Source organism: Desmodus rotundus, chromosome 7 (genome assembly GCF_022682495.2).
Source record: "Desmodus rotundus isolate HL8 chromosome 7, HLdesRot8A.1, whole genome shotgun sequence".
NCBI classification, from domain to species: Eukaryota; Metazoa; Chordata; class Mammalia; order Chiroptera; family Phyllostomidae; genus Desmodus; species Desmodus rotundus.
Genome location: NC_071393.1, coordinates 3,613,679 through 3,635,960, shown reverse-complemented (window position 1 = coordinate 3,635,960; position 22,282 = coordinate 3,613,679). Strand labels below are relative to the sequence as shown.

At 51.2% G+C, this 22,282-nt stretch overlaps 1 protein-coding gene across 6 annotated transcripts in view; it reads right to left on the bottom strand.

Annotated features, from left to right (window-relative positions):
- The window catches only part of CLIP1 (CAP-Gly domain containing linker protein 1), a 98,553-nt gene that overhangs the window by 12,206 nt on the left and 64,065 nt on the right, over positions 1-22,282 (bottom strand). For 5 of the 6 annotated variants that reach the window (XM_053928275.2, XM_053928274.2, XM_053928277.2 and 2 more), the window contains 9 exons: positions 21,697-21,813; positions 19,855-19,912; positions 19,234-19,317; positions 18,177-18,333; positions 16,672-16,837; positions 16,370-16,585; positions 11,362-11,478; positions 8,791-8,897; positions 4,158-4,278 (listed from right to left, as the gene is read on the bottom strand). In XM_053928275.2, the coding sequence (XP_053784250.1) occupies positions 4,158-4,278; positions 8,791-8,897; positions 11,362-11,478; positions 16,370-16,585; positions 16,672-16,837; positions 18,177-18,333; positions 19,234-19,317; positions 19,855-19,912; positions 21,697-21,813 (1,143 nt within the window). Of the gene's footprint in view, positions 1-4,157; positions 4,279-8,790; positions 8,898-11,361; positions 11,479-12,555; positions 14,803-16,369; positions 16,586-16,671; positions 16,838-18,176; positions 18,334-19,233; positions 19,318-19,854; positions 19,913-21,696; positions 21,814-22,282 lie in introns of all 6 variants that reach the window. The other variant, XM_053928279.2, reaches the window with a different exon arrangement.

Below are 22,282 nucleotides of genomic sequence, written 5' to 3'. Positions count from 1 at the left end.
AATTGATTTTTAATGTTGAATTAGCCTTGCATATCTGGGGTAAGTACCTCTTGGTTGTGGTCTATAATTCTTTTTATACATCGTTGGATTCAATTTACTGATGTTTTTGTTGGTACACACTATTTTGAATCCATTTATGTTACCTACTAGAAGAGGCAAATCTACTGGGCCATAAAAGCCATAAATAAATGGATTTTAGGGACTGAGAGTGAGTAAGCTTTTTAGGGCGAAGGAAATCTTGATTGTGAGGCCAGTTGTGACTGTGTGTCTGTCAAAACTCACCAAGCCGCACACCCATGAGGGTGAGTTTTATGGAAATCACATCGTAATAAATAGGACTACGGGGAAAGGCAAGTGTGAGTACTAATCTGTACCGTTGTAGATGCAGCTGTTCCTCGCCACAGCTTTAGTGAGAACACTGCTGCGTGCACACACGCATTTGCACGTGCCGTCACCCCCGTGAGCAGCAGTGCGGAAAGACACTCCAAACCAAACCACCGGTGACGTGGCCTCCCCTCGGGGACAACGGGAGGGGCAATGCCTTTGAAATGACGTGCATCTGTATTGTTTCATGTTGCAAACATGGATGTGTTTCTAACTTCAAAATAACGTTGTAACTTTAAAGGGATAAGTAATTGTCATTTTTTAGAGACACAAAAATATGTACAGACGAAGTGACAGGAAATCTAGGGTTCGCTTCCCAGTTGCCCATGGCAGGGTGGGGGTGCGTGGGAGCGCGGCAGGAGCGGGCGCACGGCCCCACGGTGCTGCCCCGCTCACCCGGCTTCTGTGAGGGGCTGAAGCGTTTCCTAATGCAAGTTTCACTAAAAGGGAGCGTTACTTAAAAAAATATATTAAGAAAACAGTGCACGAACACCCATAGTCTCAAAGAGTTTATCCACAGAACTGCTTTATGAATAAAGATGGTGGGTGACTTCCTCTTACTCTGTATCAGTTAAGCCATGAAAAGCACTAGGCCATGTGAAGGGAGCACGTGCTGGAGTTCACAGCCACCAGACACGGCTCCCGCTTCGGCGGGCTCATCAAAGGCACTGGGGTGCGAACTTCCGGGGAGGAGCGGCAGTGTCCACTTCTGCGCCCCTCCCCGCTGTCCCTGCCGCGCCTGGAACACGGGCAGGCACGCAGTGTGCACTCACTGACTCCTCACAACACCAGGGATGCACTAACGCTGCTGAACTGCGCATTGTGAAATGGTTGAAGCAGCAAGCGTCCTGTTCTGCGGATTCTCACACACACACCAGCCACTGGCGCAGCAGGCACCAAGCCAGCCCGCAGGCAGGAGCCCCCGGGACATTGCGGGGCCCACGGCAGCGACTCGATGGCCTTCCTGGAAGGGCTGGGCTGTGCTAACTGGCAGCTGAGCCACAAGAAACTGCAGGACAAGGGCACTTTCACATGGTCCAGCCTAGTGCAAGGCCAGGAACTCCAGGTGACACTGTGCGCAGATCTCTGCCACAGCCGGCGCCCAAGAAATCAGGCTCGGCTGCCTCTCCCAGTCCTGGCCGTCGCTCCTCAGCCCCCCACAATGAAAATCCCATTTGGGAAAAGGAACTGAAAGTGTGTTTTAGAGTACCATGTGACTCCACCGCCCAGACCCAGCTCACGGGTATTGTATTTTTAAAAATCTTAACAGCAATGACGACGGAGTAGAAATGAGTCTCATTCCCAGGACAGGGGGCTCGGTGGGGGAACAGGCTTCTGAGTTAGACAGACACGAGCTCAGGTCTTGGCCTGGGTCTCGGCCTGGGTCTCGGCCTGGGTCCTTCACTAGGGGTTTACTCCACCTTTGAGCCTCAGCTTCCCTGTCGGCAAAGTAAGCCGCCACCTCAGCAGTGTGCAGCGAGGACGCTGGGAGACGCTCCAGGAGCCTCCCTCCGGGAGCCGGTGCTGCCACGTTGGGCGCCAGCAGAGCTCCGGTGGTACCCCATGTCAGTGTGGTCTCTGCTGCTCTAGTGTTTGGAGGCAACACTATTTCTATTAGTACTGCAATTAAGAGTCTTTCCTTTAAAAATAGGGTTTCTGCCAAACACTGACTCTGTATATTTCCAAACACGGCCAGTCAACAGTTCGGGCTGACTCTGGAGAAGTAAGAAAGTGAGTATTTGGACTTTCACTTAAGTAAGCAGTGCTCCAGAGTCCTGGAGATTACACAGAGCAATACAGTCAAGGAGTGGACCAGCCTTCTGCAGGCTACGGCTTCCTCCAAGGCATTTTAAACGGGTGCTCTCCCACTCCTGGAGTCACACGTATGTCCACACGCAAACACAGACACTCATCAAGGGGAGAGTGGTCTGTGCCTCCCCTGGTGATCGATGTTGTTAAGACCTCCAGCACCGAGGCCTTGCATCCTGTAGTTCACACCGACTTGTCTCCCCCGAGTAAGACACAGGAGGCTGCACAGGACGTGACCATCCCATTCCTTTAGGACTGGGATTATTCTTAGTTGTTCTTTGCAGGCGCTATTTCCTAACACCCTTCAAAGCCACAGATTTGCAAAATTTTTGCCACAAAGCCTTTTCCGAAGGAAGGTCACTCAGGTCCCAATACACAAAAGACAGGGAACTGGAGGCTGCGGAGGGGCCGAGACCCTCAGCTCGGCACCGCCCCGCCCCCGCCCGAGCCCTGTTTGCTGTCTGCTTCTGGGGACGGAAGCAAAGATGGAACCAACAGTCCAGTGATGGTCACAACGTGGGGGACAGGATGATCTCTGTGTCCCTCCCGTTGATGGAACCCACCCTCTACCGGAAGATCAACAAAACGAGAGAGGAGGAGCGGGGACCCCCCTTGCAAGTCCTCACAGACACACGGACATCAGGGCTACCCAGCATGTCAGACGCCCTGGCCTGGGCCCGGGGGGACAGCCTCGTGTGGTCGAAGGGCGGCTTCTCTTCCTGGAGCCCGCCTCTCACATACTGACCATGGGCCAGCGCAGCCGCCCTGCCTAAGTCAGCCTGCTCTGGCCCCTTTCCCGGCCCGAACCAGAAGATGGCACCCAGCTCCTGACACCAGGAGCTGACCGAGGCTGAGCAGGGGACTGCCTTCTCCGGGCTCCCGTTCCCCTTTATAAACGGGGTAACAGCAGGGCCCTCTCCTACGAGTACTGCAAAGGTGAGTGAGATGAAGCTGTTGCTTGTCCGTGCCTGCCACACAGTAGGACGCCACAGCGTTGTGAGACCAGAGGATGTGGCCCCTCTTCTGTGAAGTCAAACACTTGTGGAAAGTGTTGAGACTGATGCCCTGGAAAGTGCTCTCGCCGCGGACTGCGCCGTGTCTGTGGAGACTCTACACAATCACCCCAACTCCTCCGTCCCACGTGGGAACGAATGTTGGCAAAGTGGGCCGGGGGGCAATTTCCCCCTTGACACGCAGAGCAAGAGTTACTACACGGCAGAATTCTCCGGAGCACAGCGCTCTGAGCCCCTGGGGGGCCCCAGGGGTGGCCGAAGGGTCAGCACTTGGATTCCACTGCCAGACAACAAGCAGTAGGACACGCGGTCCCCACCACCAGTTTTGAGTCAGCACCCAGTGAGCTCGCCCAAGAACTCTGTGGTTTGAATATAGGCGCGAGCAGGCAGGGCAGCGTCCGCCCCGGGCGTGACACACACTCCCGTGTGCCACTGCACGCGAGCGCACGTCCACACACAGCTCCACTGGGACCCGTCTATCACGTCCTTCTTTTAAATTTAAAGACAAGCAGAGTTCTATCTAAAAACAGCTGCCAGCCCTCACACCAAAACCATTCTTGGAATCTGTTCCCTTAAACCCAGCTTTGATGAATGAAGATAAAAACCTGAGAGAAAAGAATGTTAGAATCCAAGCAGCAGGAGGAAGCAGCTACTGTCCCTTCGCACATGAACACACTGCTCTCACATCACCCAGTAAAGACCTCGGCCGCCACTTGCTTGCAAGTTCCCAGTGTTGGTTTTTTTTTTAAGGACCTGTCCACAGACTCGGACCCGAGTCCCATGGCTGCAGCACGCTTGCAAAGAGGAGGCACACGACACGGCTGAGGGGACGTCCCACCTGGCACACCCGACCCCCCCAGAGTGCAAGTTGGAGCTGCCTGCACGCGGTGCTTGCCAGCCCTGCAGACCGCAGATGGCTGTGCCGGCTACGCCCACCCCGGGCCCCCTGACCTTCTGGTGGGTCGAGACTTCGTCCCTCCTTCTCCCCAGCTCCTCGGCAAGTTTCACGTTCTCCTCCTTCAGCGCTGAGAGCTGCTGGGACTTCTGTGCCGCTGCCTGCTTCAGGGTTTCTCTGCAAGGACAGTGGGTGCGCGGTTACCATAGAAACAAGACAGGCAAGGAAACTGTGGGAGACGAGCGGCCCCATAGCACAGGGAAAATATATCTGGGTCACGTGCCTGGCAGGCTCTGTAACAACAGGAGGCAGTGTGACCTCCTCGCGGGAGGGGCCAAGTGGCACTGACCTCTCAGGAAGAGGACTGCCACCCACAATTATTGCATGTTTTAAAAAAGGACTGAATCAACAGCACGGCCAGCCTCTCGCCACCCACACTTACCCCACTTCTGAGCCCTCCCCACACAGAACGCAACGCTGCTCTGAAATAAACGGCAAGTGAGACGGCCAGCGCTCCGTCTTCTGGGCTGCGTCCATCGGGGAACCATGCTGAAACCTGCGGCGTGCACAGAGGGGTTCACTTTGCCGCCAGGTGCTCTGCTCCAACAGCACAAGTCTGCACCCCGCTTGTTCTGGCAGGAGAGAGTCTCCTGGTCTCACTGGTTGGAATCTGTCGCCACCAAGGGCACAAATCTCAGTATGTCTGTGGGTCACCTAGAGGTGTGGTCCGGAGGGGAAGGCAGTTGCCTCGTTACGTAACAGGGGTTTCATTTCGCCTGTATTCTCTCCATAGTGCTGATGTGTAATTAAAGGTAGTAAATAGAAATATAGCCTGCTCACCTATCTCATCAATATCAGCATATGCCACACGAGCAGGTAAGTACATTCACTAAGCACCTTGTCAAGATTTGAGATTAATCCCAGATATACACCCCAAATTGTTCTCCTTTACACACGGGCATCCAGAGTATTTTATTTGATCACTGGGTTTTAGCTCTGGGCCACGGCAGGTTTTTGATGCGATTACGGTTTTAAGTCTGCGCTGGCTACGCTCCATCGAGTGAGCTGTCACGCGTGGCTCAGTTCTGAGTCCAGTCATCTGGGTGGGAAGCCATCTGCTGACGCATGAGTGCGTCTATTTTTAACTTCAATTGTCTACCGGGTGGCGGTGCTTGGCATCGCAGTTTTCTTGATTTTTAATTCCCCATCCACCTATAACGTGAGCACAGGGATGAGCTCATGAAGATTTACGGGAATGACTCTACAAAGCAATTCTCCTTGCGCATTACATTTGGTGTTTCACAGAGGTGTTTATTTAGCGCATGAAGGAAAACTGGGAGAGAGGGACTTTCAGCCTCAGGTAATTAGTCATTCAAAGCCTGGAAGGCTTGATTTTAGCTATGGATCAAAACACACACACACAACAGCTAAAGTTCATCCTGTCTAAAATCTATTAATTCTTGGTTAAACGGAAGGTTTTACTTATGGTGAAGCCGCCACGAGCCAACTCTTTCACGCCCGGGGGGGACAACGCCCTCTCAGCGTCTGTGTGGCCTGGGAACGAAGTTTGTGATTCTGTGTTGTCTACTCGAGATGTTCATCTCGTAATGTTGTTTAGGTCCCTGGCGTCTGCTAAGAGCCCGCAGTAAGGAGAATTAACACAAGGAGCCTAAGAAATATCACAAAGTCCTAGGGGTTTGTTCAGCGTTTTAAAATCTACAAACTGCCTTCATGTACATTTTCTCATTCAATCCTCAAACCCTAAGAAGGTTCATCGTATTATTTGTATTTGAAAAACGAAAACCCTGAGGCTCAGGGCACTGAAGAGATTTGCCCCAAATCGCAGTAAGTTGCAGAAGCAAGAACACGGGACCTATAATTGGCGGACGAGCCCGACTCTAACACAGAAGCACCTTCTTTCTTTCGAGCCTGGTGGGCGCCCGTGTGGCACGGAGGAAGGAGGCTCTTGCAGCCCGACTCCTGGGAATACTCTAAGGAGTAATTCTGAAAATACCTACAGCTATGCTTCTAAATGTTTTTAAAGCTCCTCTTCTCTCTACATGGCAGGATATCATGAACCAGAAAAGGAAGTTTTAAAACTGGGGCAAAATAAACATGATTAACATTGACTTGTAAACACCAGACTTACGAACCGGTCGCAAATCTATTAACTGCCATGCTAGACATACCCTGGACTTACCACTGCAGCAGGTGAGCAGAGACGAAAATTAGACCGCTCGTGGTGTCCTCCCTAGGACTCAACCTTGTCCAGCAGAGAGAAACTGTTCTACTCTTTTCCTCCGTCTAGAAATAGGAGCCGCTAACCCAAGTCGCACGTTTTCCTAAAACCAGCCCAGTCAGCACACAGAGGAACGGGGACATGGGGCTCTCTGTGTGGGGTCCCCAGTGCCGAGGGCGGTGCCCTGTGGGAGGCAGTCCCTAGGTAGACCTCCCGTGTCTCTGTGGCTGTCCCTTTTCCCTGAGGAACAGAGTTCCTGGTGGGGGAGGGAGACCCCAGACAGGCCCTGGGGGAGGCGAGGAGCCACGTGCCACGTGCCTGCCGAACCACAGAACAAACGCGCTCCATGCCAGCCCGCAGCCCCGAGGAACAGAGGGGCAGTCACGTGGCTGGGCTTTTAGTTTGCTTTCTGGGCAGCACTGTTCCCATCACAGAGGACACTTCTGTCAGTTGGTCCTTGAAGTGTGGCCAAATCTAGGACGGGAACAATGAGTCTCTGGGGCCAGGGGCTCTCTCAACCTACTCCTCATACCTCCCTCCAGCAGCTGCTGGGGTACGTCATGGGGGTGTCCCCCAGTGCCTGCCTCCTGCTAAGAATCCTGGCACCTGCTGACAGAAGGCGTGGCCCCCTCAGGCCTGGTGGGCCAGGAAAAAGGGTTAAGAATCAGAAGCAGCCTAGGCTCTGCCCGCCCTGTGGCCTGGCTCCTCACCTGGGCCACCCCCTCAGGGACCGGAGGGGCGGGGAGCGCGGCTGCGGGAGGAAGACAGGCCGGGGTTCGGGGGACAGCAGCGGGCAGGTCTCCTGCAGCTGCTCCTCTGCTCCCACAGGCAGGAGGACATGCTCTCATTATTCAAGGGGACCGTGTAGAAGGGGACACAGAAACAATTTGTCTCTTACGACACATGACACCACCCCACACTCTGGGGGCAGTGGCATGACAATGGTCAGTGAGGACGGTGAACACTTTCGTACTACACCAACGGAATGACCCCGAGAGACTGACGTCTTGTGGCAGGAAAGGGGAATTTCACCTAATGAGGGGCTCTCCTGCCTGGACCCACCCCAGCCCTGCCTCTGGGTCCAGAGCTCAGAGGCGGGGCCAGGAGGGGGGCTGGTCAGGGGATCTTCTCCTGCGGCTCAGATCCTCGCTCACCAGCTGCCTGAGTGACACAGCAAACTAAAGGTTGGAGCTCAGGGCCCCAGTGCTCCGGGTGAACGTAACCTCCGGTGTCATGGGGCAGGGGTGGTGGGGGGAGATGCTGAGCTGTCTGATCCCGCCCGGCCCCGATCCTGCAGGCATTGTCCCCGTCACTGTCACTGGGCTTCGGCAGGTCGAGAAGAGGAAGCCTCTCCTGACGACCGTGATCTCTCAGTTGTAAATTTTCCAATCTGGGCACGTGGGACTGTCGGGACTCTCTAACCAGCACCTACGGGAGCCTCGTGGAGACGAAGGCAGAGGAAGGGATCCGTGGTCAGCGTCCTGAGCAGCTCAGGTGAGGCTGTTTCTAGCAGGGTTTTAAGAACTCTCAGAAGAACCAGACACAGACCAGTTTAGTTCAAGCTTGGTCAACAAACAGTACTGCGGTGGTAACTCAGAATGGCAGTGTGGCGGTGGTGTTTTCATCTTTGTCTGAACCTCATCCGTTTGGTCGGGACTCCGAATAAATGCCATAAACCCCTGGGGCAGGGGCCACGCAGGAGTCCTCCTCGCGCCCTCCCGAGCTTCACCGTACCGCGCCTGCAGGCCCGCTCGAATGCTCACCAGGCCCCTCCGCTCTGGAACTTTAGTGCACACACTCGACGCCGTGTAGTTCTCAGGACAGAAGGGCACAATGAAACCTGCGTGCTACCTATCACTAAAAATGCCAGCGGAATAGCCGTGTGCAGTTACGAAAACCAAACTTGAAAGGTGGCGCCGACACAGGAAGCACGGCCCGCCTGTCTGCCCGGAGTCGGGGCAACCGTCTGGCGGGTGCATCTTGGTAAGAAAAAGTCTTGCAAAATTCCGCTCATTTAATTTCCATGCCAAAAGATCTGATTGCTCTTAAAAATCGAGATTGTTGATAATCTCAGGAATGTTGGGTGTTTTTTTCCCCCTCCTACAGAAAGGGTTTGGAGGGATTTATTACTAAAGGGTCTGCTGTGGCCGGGTAACCACACCGCTCACAAAGCCCCGAGTCCACCTTCTGCAAGGCCTTACGCAACCACACCCGAACCCCACACGTCCTAACCATCAGCCGGCGCACGAGGCGCCTGGTTCTTCGCTGGGGCTCTGCCTTGAAACCGCGGGCACAGGGGCCGCTTCTCAGGCGCAATGGCGTGTGCGGGGCAGGAGGGGACTATCTGCACTTCGTGTACTTGTCGAGTAGTTTTAAAAATGGCTAGCACTATTTGCACTTCTGCGATTTTAAGTGAGTCCCACAACTTCTCTCGAAGGAGATGAACTTACATTTCTTTCCTGAACTCTTCCATTTTCCGGTTCTCTGCAGTCAGAAGTTCTTTCGATTTGTTCAGCTCTTCCACGTTTTTCAGGTTGTTTTCTTTAAGTGTGTCCAACTTAAAGACCCAGAGACAAAAGATTGGTGAAATTATTTCATTTTCCAACGACATGACTGAATTATGACGTTATTCACGAAAATGTGCATTAAAAAACAGGTGAAATTAGTCACTTGTTTAAAAAAAAAAAAAAAAGGGTCGCCTGGGCGGGGAGATGACAAGTGAACAAGTCCTTATAAACCGCAACCCCCCCTCACGTTTGCGTCGGACATTTCCTGTACATCTCGCCAAAACGCCAAACTACATCGCTTCATAAGGTCAAACATGTTTCCTTTTGCCAACGTCTATCACTGAACTCGCTATTCAAGTATAAACCATCTTAAAAAATAAAAAACAAGAAGTAAATTGCAGAGGCATGACATCAGAAGGCTTATTCTTTGTCATGAAAACAAACCCCTTTCCTTCCCCATAGATCCGTGAGTTAGGATATGATATTGTCCAACAACAGTACCAAATTTACATAGTCCTCACTAAGGAAATTATTTGAAGCCCCGGCTGGTGTGGCTCAGTGGACTGAGCGCTGGCCTGATAACCAAAGGGTGGCCAGTTGGATTTCCAGTTGGGGCACATGCCTGGGTTGTGGGCCAGGTCCCCGGTAGGAGGCGCATGAGAGGCAACCACACATTGATGTTTCTCTCCCTCTCTTTCTCCTTACCTTCCCCTTTCTCTAAAAATAAATATTTTTAAAAAAGTTATTAAAAAATTACTTGAATAAAAATATTTGTACATGGGAAAAAAATTAGTCATCCACCTGAACTTCACTCTGAAAAGGGAAAAGTCATGTGGTAAGATTAACAGGAGCCCGGACTGCGGTGGCTCGGTGGATTGGGTGTCCTCGCACAAACCAAAAGGTCGCCAGTTCGATTCCCACTGAGGGCACGTGCCTGGGCTGCGGGCCAGGTCCCCAGCTGGGAGCAAGTGAGAGGCAACTGATCGATGTTTCTCTTGCACATCGATGTTTCTCTCCCTTCCCCTCTCTAAAAATAAATAAACCCTTCAAAAACAGAAGAGTGACTGAAAGGCCCTCACACACACTCAGCCCCATCACCTGCCCGAGGGCGGATGCAGACGGCATAGGGTGCGTTACAGCAATGAGCGAGGATGTGACCAGCTACAGGCTCCGGCAGGGGCTGGAGTTCTAGGTGTGGAGCCCTCACCAAGGACAGGGAGCTCGTCATGGGCCCCCCATCACCACCCATCACCCAGGGGTTGCCCCGGTGCCATGCTGGCTTTCTGGGGCTTGGGGAGTTATCTCCCACAGCCAGAGATACTTTTCTATGTCACATGTCACCAGTCAGGAGTCCTAAAAAGTGTCGTGCTAGTTTTTGCACCACCGTCTTCCTTTTAATGCCCTCTAACGTTTTGGATTCACAGAAAAAAAAAAAAAATCACAGTGGGTCCAAAAAATGACTCATCCAGTCTTGTATTCTGGCTATAACAGAGACACCAGGGGGTATGTGACGAAGTCAGGATTCTCCCCGATTCTCTCCTCAGAGGCTAGAGACAGTCGCTAAAATCTCATTTACTTGGGCTTCTAATTTTGATTATCATCAATGACTTTTTAATGTTTTTATATTTTTAGCTTCAGTCTTCTCCAAGGGCTGTCAGTTCTATAAATATACTCCCTTCTACGTCAAGTTTTATTTACCCTATAATTATCTCAAAATGTTCATGTCTTTTAAAGATTCACATCTTGGACCCCCCATAATGAGAAGGCCTAGTCTCTAGAGCAGCTGTTCAACGTGGCTGTCCCTTCCCTTGCTCTGATTCGTTAATGTCTTACCTGCTTATCACTTTAAAAAGCACCCCAAATTCTACAGAATTTTATATAGCTATTTTGGCAAATCAGTCTGCCTAGGATTTAGGTGACATCTTTCCAGAGACAGAAAGGACTGCTATGCGTTGGAAGGGCGGTTGGAGGAAGGAAATAAAAAAAAGGGGGGTGTAAGAATAAGAATGCTACTTTTGGACAGAATCAAAATTATCTAGACACCATAAATGTGTCCAACACCCAGGAGTGACTAATTCAAGATGACACGCAATTGGGAACCAGTACCCGGTTAGGCCAAGAAAAGGCCTTTGTCAAATTCAGTGCCGAGGAATGAAACTCAGCGGCTCAAAGCTGGGAGAAGTTGAGGGAAAAAAGTATCTGATCTAAGATAAAAGATACAAAAACTAGAGAATGTTATCAGTCCCTCCTCTTACTAGTTCGTTCCATCACTGAACAATTACCATAGTTAAGGGTTTCCCCTTCATTTTTAAAAGGCTGATTGTACTAAATAAGTAATGAAGTAACACACTTTATTTAATATTATCGCAATTCTGTGAGCATTCGACTCCACTAACAGAGATCAGACCTGAGCAAGGCCACACTTCAAAAATAAACGATCCCAAGTTAGTGGTCGAACATGCCATGAAGTCCATGAGCTGTCCTCTGCACAAAAAGCCATGTAAGTCTGATTACTTCGCTCTGCAGCTTCTCGTTGGTCTGCTTGGTGTCCTCCAAGGAGGCCAGCGTCGCGGTCTTCTCCTTGGTCATCTGCTCCATTATCTGCATGGCATCGTCTGCTGTCTGTGCAGCCTGAACACAAGAAGGCACAGTGAGAGGGGCGGCCGCCCTCGCCCACCCGCCGGCTCGTGCCCGGGGCCTGTGCGCCATGGGAACCGCACAGACAGGAGGAGCCAGCCTCACATCAACAGAGAGCCCGAGACAGGAAAGGTCTCCGCTCCCGCCTACAACTCGCCCTCCTCAGGCCACGTGGTGACTGTCATGTGCAACCTGCACTGACTTCGGACCCCAGTCCAGGCCCAAGTCACAATGACAGTCCTGCCCGTCCGCCTGGCTCCTGTGTGAGAGAAACGTTCAGTGCTGACAGAGGGTGACACCCTCATGCGGCTGAATTTTTCTCTTACTCACATTTACCTCTAGGGGTCTAAACCACGACTGCTGCGCTTTCGAATCTGGGGCTTTTGAAATCACTCAGAATTTAGGCCGGAAATTTTTCAAATAAAAATAAAAATTATTAGGGCAATTATCATGTGAGGGTCAAGTGTTTAATGAGCAGCATTGAATGGAAAAGTCTGTGAGAAGCTGTGGGTAACAAATATAAACATGGCTGTGAATAAAAAAGATAGTATGAATATGGAAATAAATCCCTGGCTGACAGTCTCTTAAAAATAACCATAAAACAAATGGAAGTCTCCTCGGGCACTGGCTCGCACCTCACGTGGTCTACCAGAGCTTACAGGCCTCCTGCGCCACGCCGTCCCCGTGACCAGCCGCGGGGGCTTCGCTGGAGTCGCCCGCTCCAAGTGGGCAGACGCAAGGCGACAGTGACAAGCCAGACAGGAGATAGCACGTTTCAATGTGTGCCTCTTTTACGACTATTCATAAGCCGCTGAGAACCACGTTGGACTTTATCGTGGAAATTTCCCCCTAAGTTAAATACATATCCTTGTTATTCACAGTTGACGTTTTGTTCTAATGCAATTAGACATTTAGTAAAGAACTGCCCTTTCGGGTGGCAACGAACAGCTTGAGACACACGAGCACCTGCCTCAGGGGGGCGGGTGTCCTTATACGGAGACAGGCACGAACCCCCTAGGCCACTAACGAGTTAGTGCACAGGGTTAGTAGTCCAGGGACCTCCCACTTTACCGTCAAGGAGTGAAGCGTCTCGAGCTCTCTAATTTTAAGAGTGAGCTTGCTCTTGTCTTTCCTCAAAATACGGTTTTCATTTTGAGATTCTAGGAGGTTGGCCGAAATGTGGCTGTTGGTTTTGGCCAACTGGCTGATCTCTTTCTGCAGGACAAAGTAGCTTTCGGCCAGCTTTTCCTTCTCCTTCAGGAGCTCGTCCTTCTTCAGCATCACCTCCCTCTTCTCAGCCAGCAGGCTCTTGCTGTCCTGCAGTGCCTTGGCTCGGTCGGCCAGGGCCACCTCGTGATCCAGTCGGAGGTCGTCCAGGATGGTGGTGAGGTAGGTGTGCAGCTCCTGTAGCTCCAACTTGGACTTGGACAAGGAAGCAAAGTCGCTCTTCAGAGTCTCTATGTTGGCAGCGAGTCGCGCCGTCTCTGCGGCCAGGAGCTCCTTTTCCTTGAGTATCTCCACCACTTTTTGCTCCGATTTGGTCTTCTCTTGGATTAGCGCACAGTTTTCGGACTGGAGCGTCTCAGCGCACGCTCTTACCTCTTCCAGCTCCTGCTGCAGGCGCGCCAGTCTCCCGCGGAGCTTGCTGTTTTCATGCAAGGAGGACTCGCTGTCCTTGGCTCTGGCTTCTTTTTCCAGGAGTAAGGACTGCTGCGCCGTCTGCATCTCCTGGTTCAGTTTCTGACACTCCTCCTGCAACACGTCCTTTTCGGACCAGCAAGTCTCAAGTTCAGCATTCAGGCTCTCCTTGGCTTGCTGGATGCTCGTGTGTTCTTTTTCTAGGTGTTTTTTGGCATTTTGAGCCTCTTTCAGCATCAGAGAGAGCTCACACTTGGTGGCCGCCAGTTCTTGGTTTTCTCTCTTCCTCTCCTGAAGCTCCTTCTTCAGAGCATCGAGATTGCCGAGCAGTTTCATCTTCTCTTGCACAACGATCCTCCTGTTTGCAGACTCCTCATCGTACTTCCGTTTAAGCTCTCCTATGGCATTGATGGAATTTTCTCTTTCTGCAAGCAAATCTCTGTTCTGCACTTCCAGCACCGATTTTTCTTTCAAGACACTATCAAGCTGCTTTTTGATCTTAGAGATTTTCTGACAAACCATGTCCTTCTCGGAAGTCAGGTAAGAGAGCTTCTCGTTCAGGCTCATCTCAATGCGGGCAGCCTCCTCGGAGCACTTGCTGAGTTTTTCAGCGAGGAGCCTGTTTTCATGCATAAGATCCTCTTTTTCGGCCACGTGCCTTCTCTCCGACGCAGCCAAGGTTTCCTTCTCATGCAGGAGCTGGATGCACTCAGAGTCTGTGACCGCCCGGCTGGCCTGAATTTCTTCCAGGAGCTTCGTGAGGCTGCCCTTGGTGGCCTGGAGCTGCAGGGTCTCCAGCTCGGCCTTCCTCAGAGCTTTGCTGGTGTCGTCCAGCTGTGTGCGGAGCCCGCTGGCCTCGGCGCTGAGCAGCTGTTTGACCTGCAGGGCGGCTGCCAGGCTGACGTTCAGCTTCTCCTGGTCTTGTCGCAGCGTGTCCTTCTCAAACTGCAGGTCTTTGCTGTTCTGAAGAAGAGCGTCTCTTTCTACCTTCAAGGCTATGCACATGTTTTCAAGACCTGACTGTTTCTCTAACGCCGACTTTTTCTGGGCTGTGAGATCTTTGATCTCCTGCACCAAGGTTTTCTGATCTTTGGCCAGCTCCTCATAAGAGCTCTGCAGCTTCTGAATAGTTTCATCTTTATCTTTAGCCAAGGCAAGGTGCTCGGTAACAAGCTTCTTGGTATGATTGTCCAGGCGGTCTTTTTCTTCCCGATTCTTCTTACACTCGGCAATCAGACTGTCTTTGCTGAACTGGAGTTCTTCTACAAGAGCCTGCAAGGTTGCTTTGGAGGCTTGTAAGGAGTCATTTTCTGTGTTTATCTTCAAGAGTTCCTCCTGTGCAGTGTTGACTTCTTTAAGCAATTCCTCTCTCTCGGCAGCCAGTGCTTCATTACGGTGCTGTTCCTGCCGGTGCAGCTGCTCGGCGCTGTGCTTTTCTTCTAAGACTTTCTCTTTCTCTAGATTAAGAGTTTCGTTCACTGACCACAGTTTCTGTTGGTCTTCCTGCAGTAAGGTTATTTTGGCCTCCACCTCGACAAGCTTTGACAAAAGCGAACCTTTCTCTAACTTTAAAGCATTTCCCTCCTGTGCAAGAAGCTGCTTCTCTGATTTCAGACCCCTCAGCTCTTCTGACATTAGCTCAATTTCTTTTCTGGCTGATGTTAACAAATAAGTTAGCGACTACAGAAACAAAAGATGGAAAGAATGGAAACAAAATGAAATCAAGCAGACAAATGCAAGCCCGAACAACTTAACGTAACCTAAATCCCAGGAGTTACAACTGTTTCTTACGATGGATGTCACAGAAACTGTCTGGATAACAAGGGAAAGAACCTGGATGAACAGAGCCCGCGAAAGGGCGAGACAGAGCGGGTGCGGCTCTGCAGAGTGCTGCCGCAGCTCTCGGTTTGTTTGGTCTTGGAAAGGACTTCTGAAACCACGCCTGATAGCTACCTACAATATAAAACCGGTCCTGTGATTTGAACATCAGGGCTTAAGAGTCTTCCCTGCCATTCTAATTATACAATAATTTCTATCGTAGAAAGAACGCATAAAAATTCTTTAAAAACACAATCCAACCAACTATAAAAAAAAAAGCAGGGGGAGGGAGGAATGAAACTCTTGCTTGTAGGTTAAAGGACGGCCACGGCCTGAGTCGGGCTTAGTCCCAATGTTGCACAGAAGAGTTCAAGGGAAACGCTGAAAAACTGGAGCCTGTCCGGATAAAGGGAACCACAGAGACAGGAGATCTGGAAATTACCTCCAGTGTTAAATGGCTCATAAAACGTCAGACGTCTCACAGGGAGACGAGAAGGCCCCGATGGCCCGCGTGCAGGAGAGGGGACTCAGGCACCTGGTGCACGACACGTGTTAGTTATGTCATAGTCCCCTGAGTTCCAACTTTAAGTGGGGTCTGTTTCCGACCCTGCAGGGGCTCTTTCTACATCTTCTTTCTGCTAAGCTCCTCCTCTGTTAATGTTTCTCTGACACGTTAAAAATAATCAAAGGTAAGCATTGACTTTTCTTTGAGCGAGTTAAATAGTAATAGAAAAAAATTAAATACTAGTAGGAGGGTTGACCTTCCTTAAGTCACCAGAGTCAAAAAAGATCTGTGGGGGTACAGGTACAACCCCAACACCACGAAGTACTCGCAACGCAGTGCGTTCTACTCTACAGGGAGCCAGGGTGCTTCCTCGCAGCCCCGGACCCGGCTTCCTTGTCCATAAGCTCGCTGTGTCTTCCTGGGGACACAGAAAAGTGCTCACTGGAGTCCTCCCCTGTAAACTTTCCCAAGGGCTCTGTTCCTCCAAGCAAGCTCCATCCCTTGCTCGCCTCTTCACCTGGCCTCGCCTCTGGCTTTTCTGCAACAGGCCTCTCCTCACCCTAGCGCAAGCTGGCAGCGAGAGCGCCAAGATTAGAGGAACGAGCCCTCCTTTAATCTTGGAGCAACAGAGATCTGTTACAAGCAAGCAACGTAAGACTCTGTGACAGCTGGGACAAGCAGCGGGGAGGGGTGACAGCTACACGGGACATTCAGGGGAGAGACCTGCAGCCATCGCTGTCCCCAAGCAGGAGAGCAGCTGGTATGGAACACCTGAAGCCACAGGGAGTGGGATTCCCCTTCGGGTCACACACTCTTGGAGGGCGAAGGCCTACTGAGCTCATCCCACCAGCTGCCGCGAGCTAAGCACCCTTCCAGCCTTAGCTTGCGGCCGACCAGCGAAACGCGATTCTCTGCGCCACGTACTCTGGCCTTGTCGGCTTGTTTCCTCAGTTCCACCGTCTCCTGCAACAAGTCCCTGTGCTGCTCCTGGGCTGCCTTCAGCTTCTCCTCCGCGTCCAGGAGCAGCTTCTGGAGCTTCTGCACCGCCTCCTCATGCTTCGCCTTGGTCTCGGAGCCGGCTGCTTCGTACCTGGCTTTCAGGTCTTGACACTGGTTGTGGCTCACTTCCACCTTCTTTTCCTGCAGAATCCCGAGAGAAGGAGGGAGTCACCCTACCTGCGTGAGCCCCCTCTGCCAGCAAACAGTCCCACTGATAGCCTCCTTACCAGGTCCAGCAACTTTTCCAGCAGTTCTTGCTTTTCCTCCTCATGCTTTTTAGCTGCTTCTCGCTGGCTCTGCTCAGCTTTGAGAGTCACTTCTCCAATACTTCTCTGCAGAAGGCCTGCATTTTCGTTAGCCTTGGAAAGTTTTAGCTGCAATTCTTCTATATTTCTAGCACAAGTTCAATACAAGGTGTGTCAGATTTTTCAAAAGAACGCTTTCGATTCTGGAGTTCTACTAAAAAGACACTACGTTAATAAGTGCATTAACGATTATGACTATTAGGAGTAATTAATAACATCTGAAATAAGCAACAACAACAAAAAGTTTGACTTGCCCTGAAGAATAATTTTAACAGTTATCATAGTTATAAATACATTATCTAGAGTAGCAGCTACTATAATTGTTAGGATTATTTGATGTCAATAGATCTATGAGGAAATATGAGTGAAAAGTAAACATACGGAGTATTTACAAAGTTGCAAAATTTACCAGACCAGGTTATCAAAAACTTATTCTAAAAATTTACCAGACCAGGTTATCAAAAACTTATTCTAATGATGCTTGAGAACATGACATATAAAAATGACAATAAGTAGCCTGAAGTTCCCAGCTTAAAGATAGCCATGTGGTCGAACAAAGACGTTCGGCCAATGCAGGGCACCAACCTAGAGAGCAGAGGCGGCGAACCGGGCGGGCACCTCTGGGTGTTACGCCTATAGAACACCCACAGAAACAGAACTTCCCGAGACACTGCGCCCCAGCCACCAGCCGCACCCGCCTCACACCAAGTCTGACCCAAGTCGGCCAAGCGAGGCCCAGCCGCCCATCCGAACTGCACGTGGTGCGTGGCTGGGTGTAAACAAGAGTTTGCCAAGTGGTAACACTTTCAGAATCAGATGTCCAATGGTCCTAAATGTCCTCGAAAAGTTTTTGCCTTATGAAATGTTTGGTTTTTATATGGCAGCTGTCCAAAGGAGAAGAAACATCACAGCGATAAGGCCGCAGAACAAAGAGGAGCGGAGAGTAAGGTACCAGAAGCACGAGCACCGAGGAAGCACCACGGAGCGGGTCACGCAGCAAGGGCCCCGGGACCGGGCTGCCCGGAGCTGAAACCTCGGGCAGGCTGCTGAGCCTCAGCAAGCCTCCATTCCTTTTCCTTTAAAACGGGATCAGTAGTATACTCGCCTCGTAGGATGATTCGGAGATTTAGAAAACACACTCTGTACATAAAGCTGTCAGCACAGTGCACGGCACACAGTCAGCCCTTACAAAGGGTTACCTATCGCTACACTGAAACGGATGAAAAGACTTTTAACCGCCATTGCAAACCACTACCTTTTCTCAGCGAGTCAACCAAAGGCCTACAATGCTGCATGGGTCAGAGGATCCATGGTGGATTCGAGCCCACACGGAGGTGATGAGAAAGAGACCCGAAGACCTGGGCCCCCCGCCTGGACCCGCGCCACAGCCGGGCCTGCAGCAGGCCCTCGCTGAGGCCCGTCCGTACCTCTCCTTCAGGCGCAGCTCGTCATTCATTTTCGTCAGCTGAGAGGAGTTGTCTCCTGACATTCTCATGATTTCTGCAATGTCGTTTTCCAGTTTTCCTTTTGCCTTCATCAGCTGCTCTTCTCTTTCATCTCTCTCTCTGAATTTTGCCTCCATGTCTGAATACATATGGAAAAAACAAGCACTGTGACGTTAGTCAACAAAAACTTATCGCCTGCATCCTGGACGCCACGCCTTGCTCTGGGAATATATGCCTACGGCAATCCCTGCGAACATCATATTCCAGCAAAAAAGACAGACACTAAACAAGGGCAATCAAGAAAATAAACAGTACAATGATAGTGCTAAGCGCTAAGAAGAAAACAATACAAGCACAGAAAGGAGCTCGAAAGAAGTTGGGAGGGGTTAAATCTGAGCTAGGACCCATGAGACGTGACATTTTAGTAAAGACCTGAAGGCAGTGAGGGAAGCCTGCCGGCAGAGGGGAAAGCAAGTGCAAAGGCCCTGGGGCAGGAGCAAGGTTGGCACGCAGGCATCGCCAAGGGGGCCGCTAGGGATGGAGCGGAAAGAACAAAGGGAGAGGCAGTTCAACTGGAGATCAGACAGAAAGCAGGGCCTGGTGACAGTCAGGGCCACAGCTTTCCCTCTGTGTGAGACAGGAGCCACCGGCGGCCCTCAGCAGAGAAGTGACATCAGCTGGCTTGGTGCTAAAGGGTCACTCTCGCCGCTGTGCTCAGAACAGAATGAAGGGGACAAGGGCAGAAGCAGGCAGACCAGGAGGCCAGCTGTCACAGCAGCTCAGACGGGAGAGGGCTGGCCTGGACCAAGGACAACAGTGGGAGTGGAGGGATGGGGTCGATGCTGTCTTGTTTGAGAACAGGGCAGAGAGATTCGCTGAAGGTTACGGACTCAAACCAGCATTCAGCCCCACTACCGAGGCATAAAGGGGGAGGAGGTGAGCCTGGACAGGAGGTGTGCTGCTGTGCCACACTGCCGTCATCTCGGCTCCCAGGAAGCCTGCTACACTCGGTGTCCAGGAACCAGAGGCATCTTCTTACCTGTTAAATTGTCTCTCAACTTCTCCAATTCAGAAGACAGCGCATTGAACTGCTCCTCTTTCTGGTGTAGTTTATTCACAGTTTCTATTTAGGATAAAGTTAAAAGTTTAATATATTTCATATTTAACAAGCCATCGAGGACTTGGCTGCCTTACAATCAAGTCAATCACATGCTTGAGATCTGCGGTCACGGGGAAGCCAAGAAGTCCCCTCGCAACTCAAAACACTGGGCAGCGAACCTGCCGGGGTGATGAGCACGCGTCTCCTCTGTCACCTGGGTCTGCAGGTGCGGCAGGGACCAGGCAGTGCCCTCCCCTCCCATGTATACTCAGCGGAGCTTTCAACCACTATGACTTAGGTGAGATAACAATCTGCCCAAGTATGCGTGCATTTCAATATGAAACAAACTTTAAGTCGAGAGAAGGAAAACATTAGTGGGAGTTGGAGGCCTCAGGAAGCCAGGAATGCAGTATTACGGGCATTGCAGGAACCCCCAGGAGAGCTCGATCCAATTACGGGTGGCGTGGGCCCCGTGCACCCCAGGGGCCAGCTCCATGGAAGACGCGGGTGGGCTTTGTGCTACGCAGAAAAACCGCCCGCAAATGCGTCAGAGATGCATACCTTGCATACTTCTCTGAACAGAGACCGCCTCCTCTGAAGCATCAGCAAACTTTTCTCTCTAAAGATGAAGAATTGATATTCAGAATAGAAACATTTCAGACTATAAAAACTACACGTTTCAGTCAGGTATAACTGTGCTACCTACTTTCGGTGGCTGGTTTTGTCTTATTAAAACTGACTCACGCTTAGGACGCATGGGCACCAACCACCACCGTGTGCATACTGTGCGTGCACATGCCCCAGTGAATGAGGTTAGCATGTGTGTGTGCGCGTGCCTGTGTGCACACACATCTGTAGAGTGTGAGTGTGCATGCTTATTTCAGTACGTGTGTGTAATTACAGCTGTGGTACATGTTCCTCTTCCCTAGTTGCTTGTAAACCTACAACTTTCCTTTCCCGACATGCATGGGCGCCCCTGGCACCACTCATGGTCATCAGCCTCAATTAAGATCAAGTTTGTGATGCAGGAGCTAAGGGAGAAGGGAGAACAGTTGAGAAAAACTAAGAAAAATATGTCTTACAACTTGGGATTAAGGATCGCGGATATATGGAAGGAAGTGTGATGTCCTGATGTGAATAAGCTGAGCTGCGAGAACTTCACTCTCCGGGTCTGCTGCACGAGCGCCCCGCCTTGCTAACGGGGTACCACCGGGCAGGAGGCGGAGGCGGGCAGTGCACGACCTCGCGGAACACGGGCCTGAGAGTGTCGGTGTGTGAACTGGAAGGTCCCCGTGTCTGTAAAACTAAGTGGTCTGTAACATGCCAGAGGCAAAGGACAGATAATTTGCGTGAAGTGCTGAAGTTCCCCAGTATTCGCAGTTTCACTTTCACGGTTCCTGTCACCCACGGTCATCCGAGGCCCGAAAATATTAAATGGGAAATCCCAGAAGTAAACAGTTCGTAAGTTTTAAACTGTGTGCTGTGCTGACTAGCGTGTCGACGTCTCGTGCTACCCCGCCCCACCCTGCCCACATGTGACCCATCCTTTGTCCCCTCCGCACCGTGCGCTCGACCCTCCCGTCAGTCACGCAGCAGCCATCAGTCACCAGATCCACTGCCAGGGCAGCACAGGGCTCGTGGTGACAACACCCTCACTTTACTTCACAATGGCCGCAAAGTGTGGTGAAAGCTCCCGACTCAACAGGAAAGAGAAACCGTACGCTGAGGTGAGGGTGGATTTTCTATCTGTGAGGTTGCGAAGGAAAAAGAAGCTCCCACTAGTCCTGCTGTGGCACCCCAAGCCCCGAGAGTCACGGCCACCGTGCCTGCCGAAGGCTCGATCGGCTGGAAAAGGCACTGCGTTTGCGGGTGGGAGACCAGAGCAGAACACTCGTCTCCACTATGGGCCACGGTCTGCGCCAGAAAGCGCCGTGCCAGGCGGAGGGCTGCAGCAAGGGGGCGCGGGCGCCAGCAGCCACGGTCACTTAACTCTCGCTGTGGTGTGCTGTTGTAACTGTTCTGCTCCATCGTCCACGACTGTTCAACCCCTCCGGGACTGGCAAACGCACCACAGGTATGCGTGCACAGGAAAAGCGGAGCACCTGCGGTCCTACCTGCAGTTCCGGGCGTCCACTGGGGCTCTGAGAATGTGTCCCCACAGACCGGGGGGCGGGGGGGGGGGGCGCGGCGACTGTAAGACCTACTTTTATTCCTAGTTTGGGTTTGACCTGAGTCCCCTCAAGGTATTTACCAGCCAATTACTCATACGTTCAACTTAAATCAATACTTTGAAAGAAGAAAGAAATGGGTGCAATGCTTCTTCTTTATGGAGAGTTTTGTTTTTAAAAAGAACAACTCAGACGGCCAGATGTGCTGAGACGTGGACTCCCAACGGGTACTCACCAGCATCTGGAGTTCCTTCTGCAAAGCCTCTTTCGCTCGGCTGACTTCGCTCGAGTGCGCCTGGAGTTCACCGAGCGCTAGCTCTCTCCCCTGCAGCTCTTTGGCAATGCTACTAGCCTACCGTACATGATGTGGTGCAGAAGCAAATGAACAAGCACAGAAAAGAATGAGAAACAAAAAGCAAACAAAAATTATGAGAAAAACACAACCAAACACAACTGGGAGGGATAACGGCACGGATAAGGAATCATTTTGTTTTCCTGTCTCTAAGAAACCAGTGACTTTTCACGCAGCCAGCTCTCCGTGTGACTGCCCAGTGGCTATTTTCAGATAATCAAAATAGAGTAGTTTTCTGCACCTAAATCTGGAACATCACATGGTTTAAAGCACAAAGTACAGATGCTTACTTTCTAAATGAGTTGGCTGGGCAATTTCATTTCCTGGACTTTAAAAACCTTAAGATAGAAATGATGGATACGTGTGGCCTATGTTACTGTTTTCTGTATTTTTCTATGCCCACAGTATTTTGATATTTAGCATAAAAATGAACTTTTCGAAATGCCCTAGATGACAGTCATCAGAAATG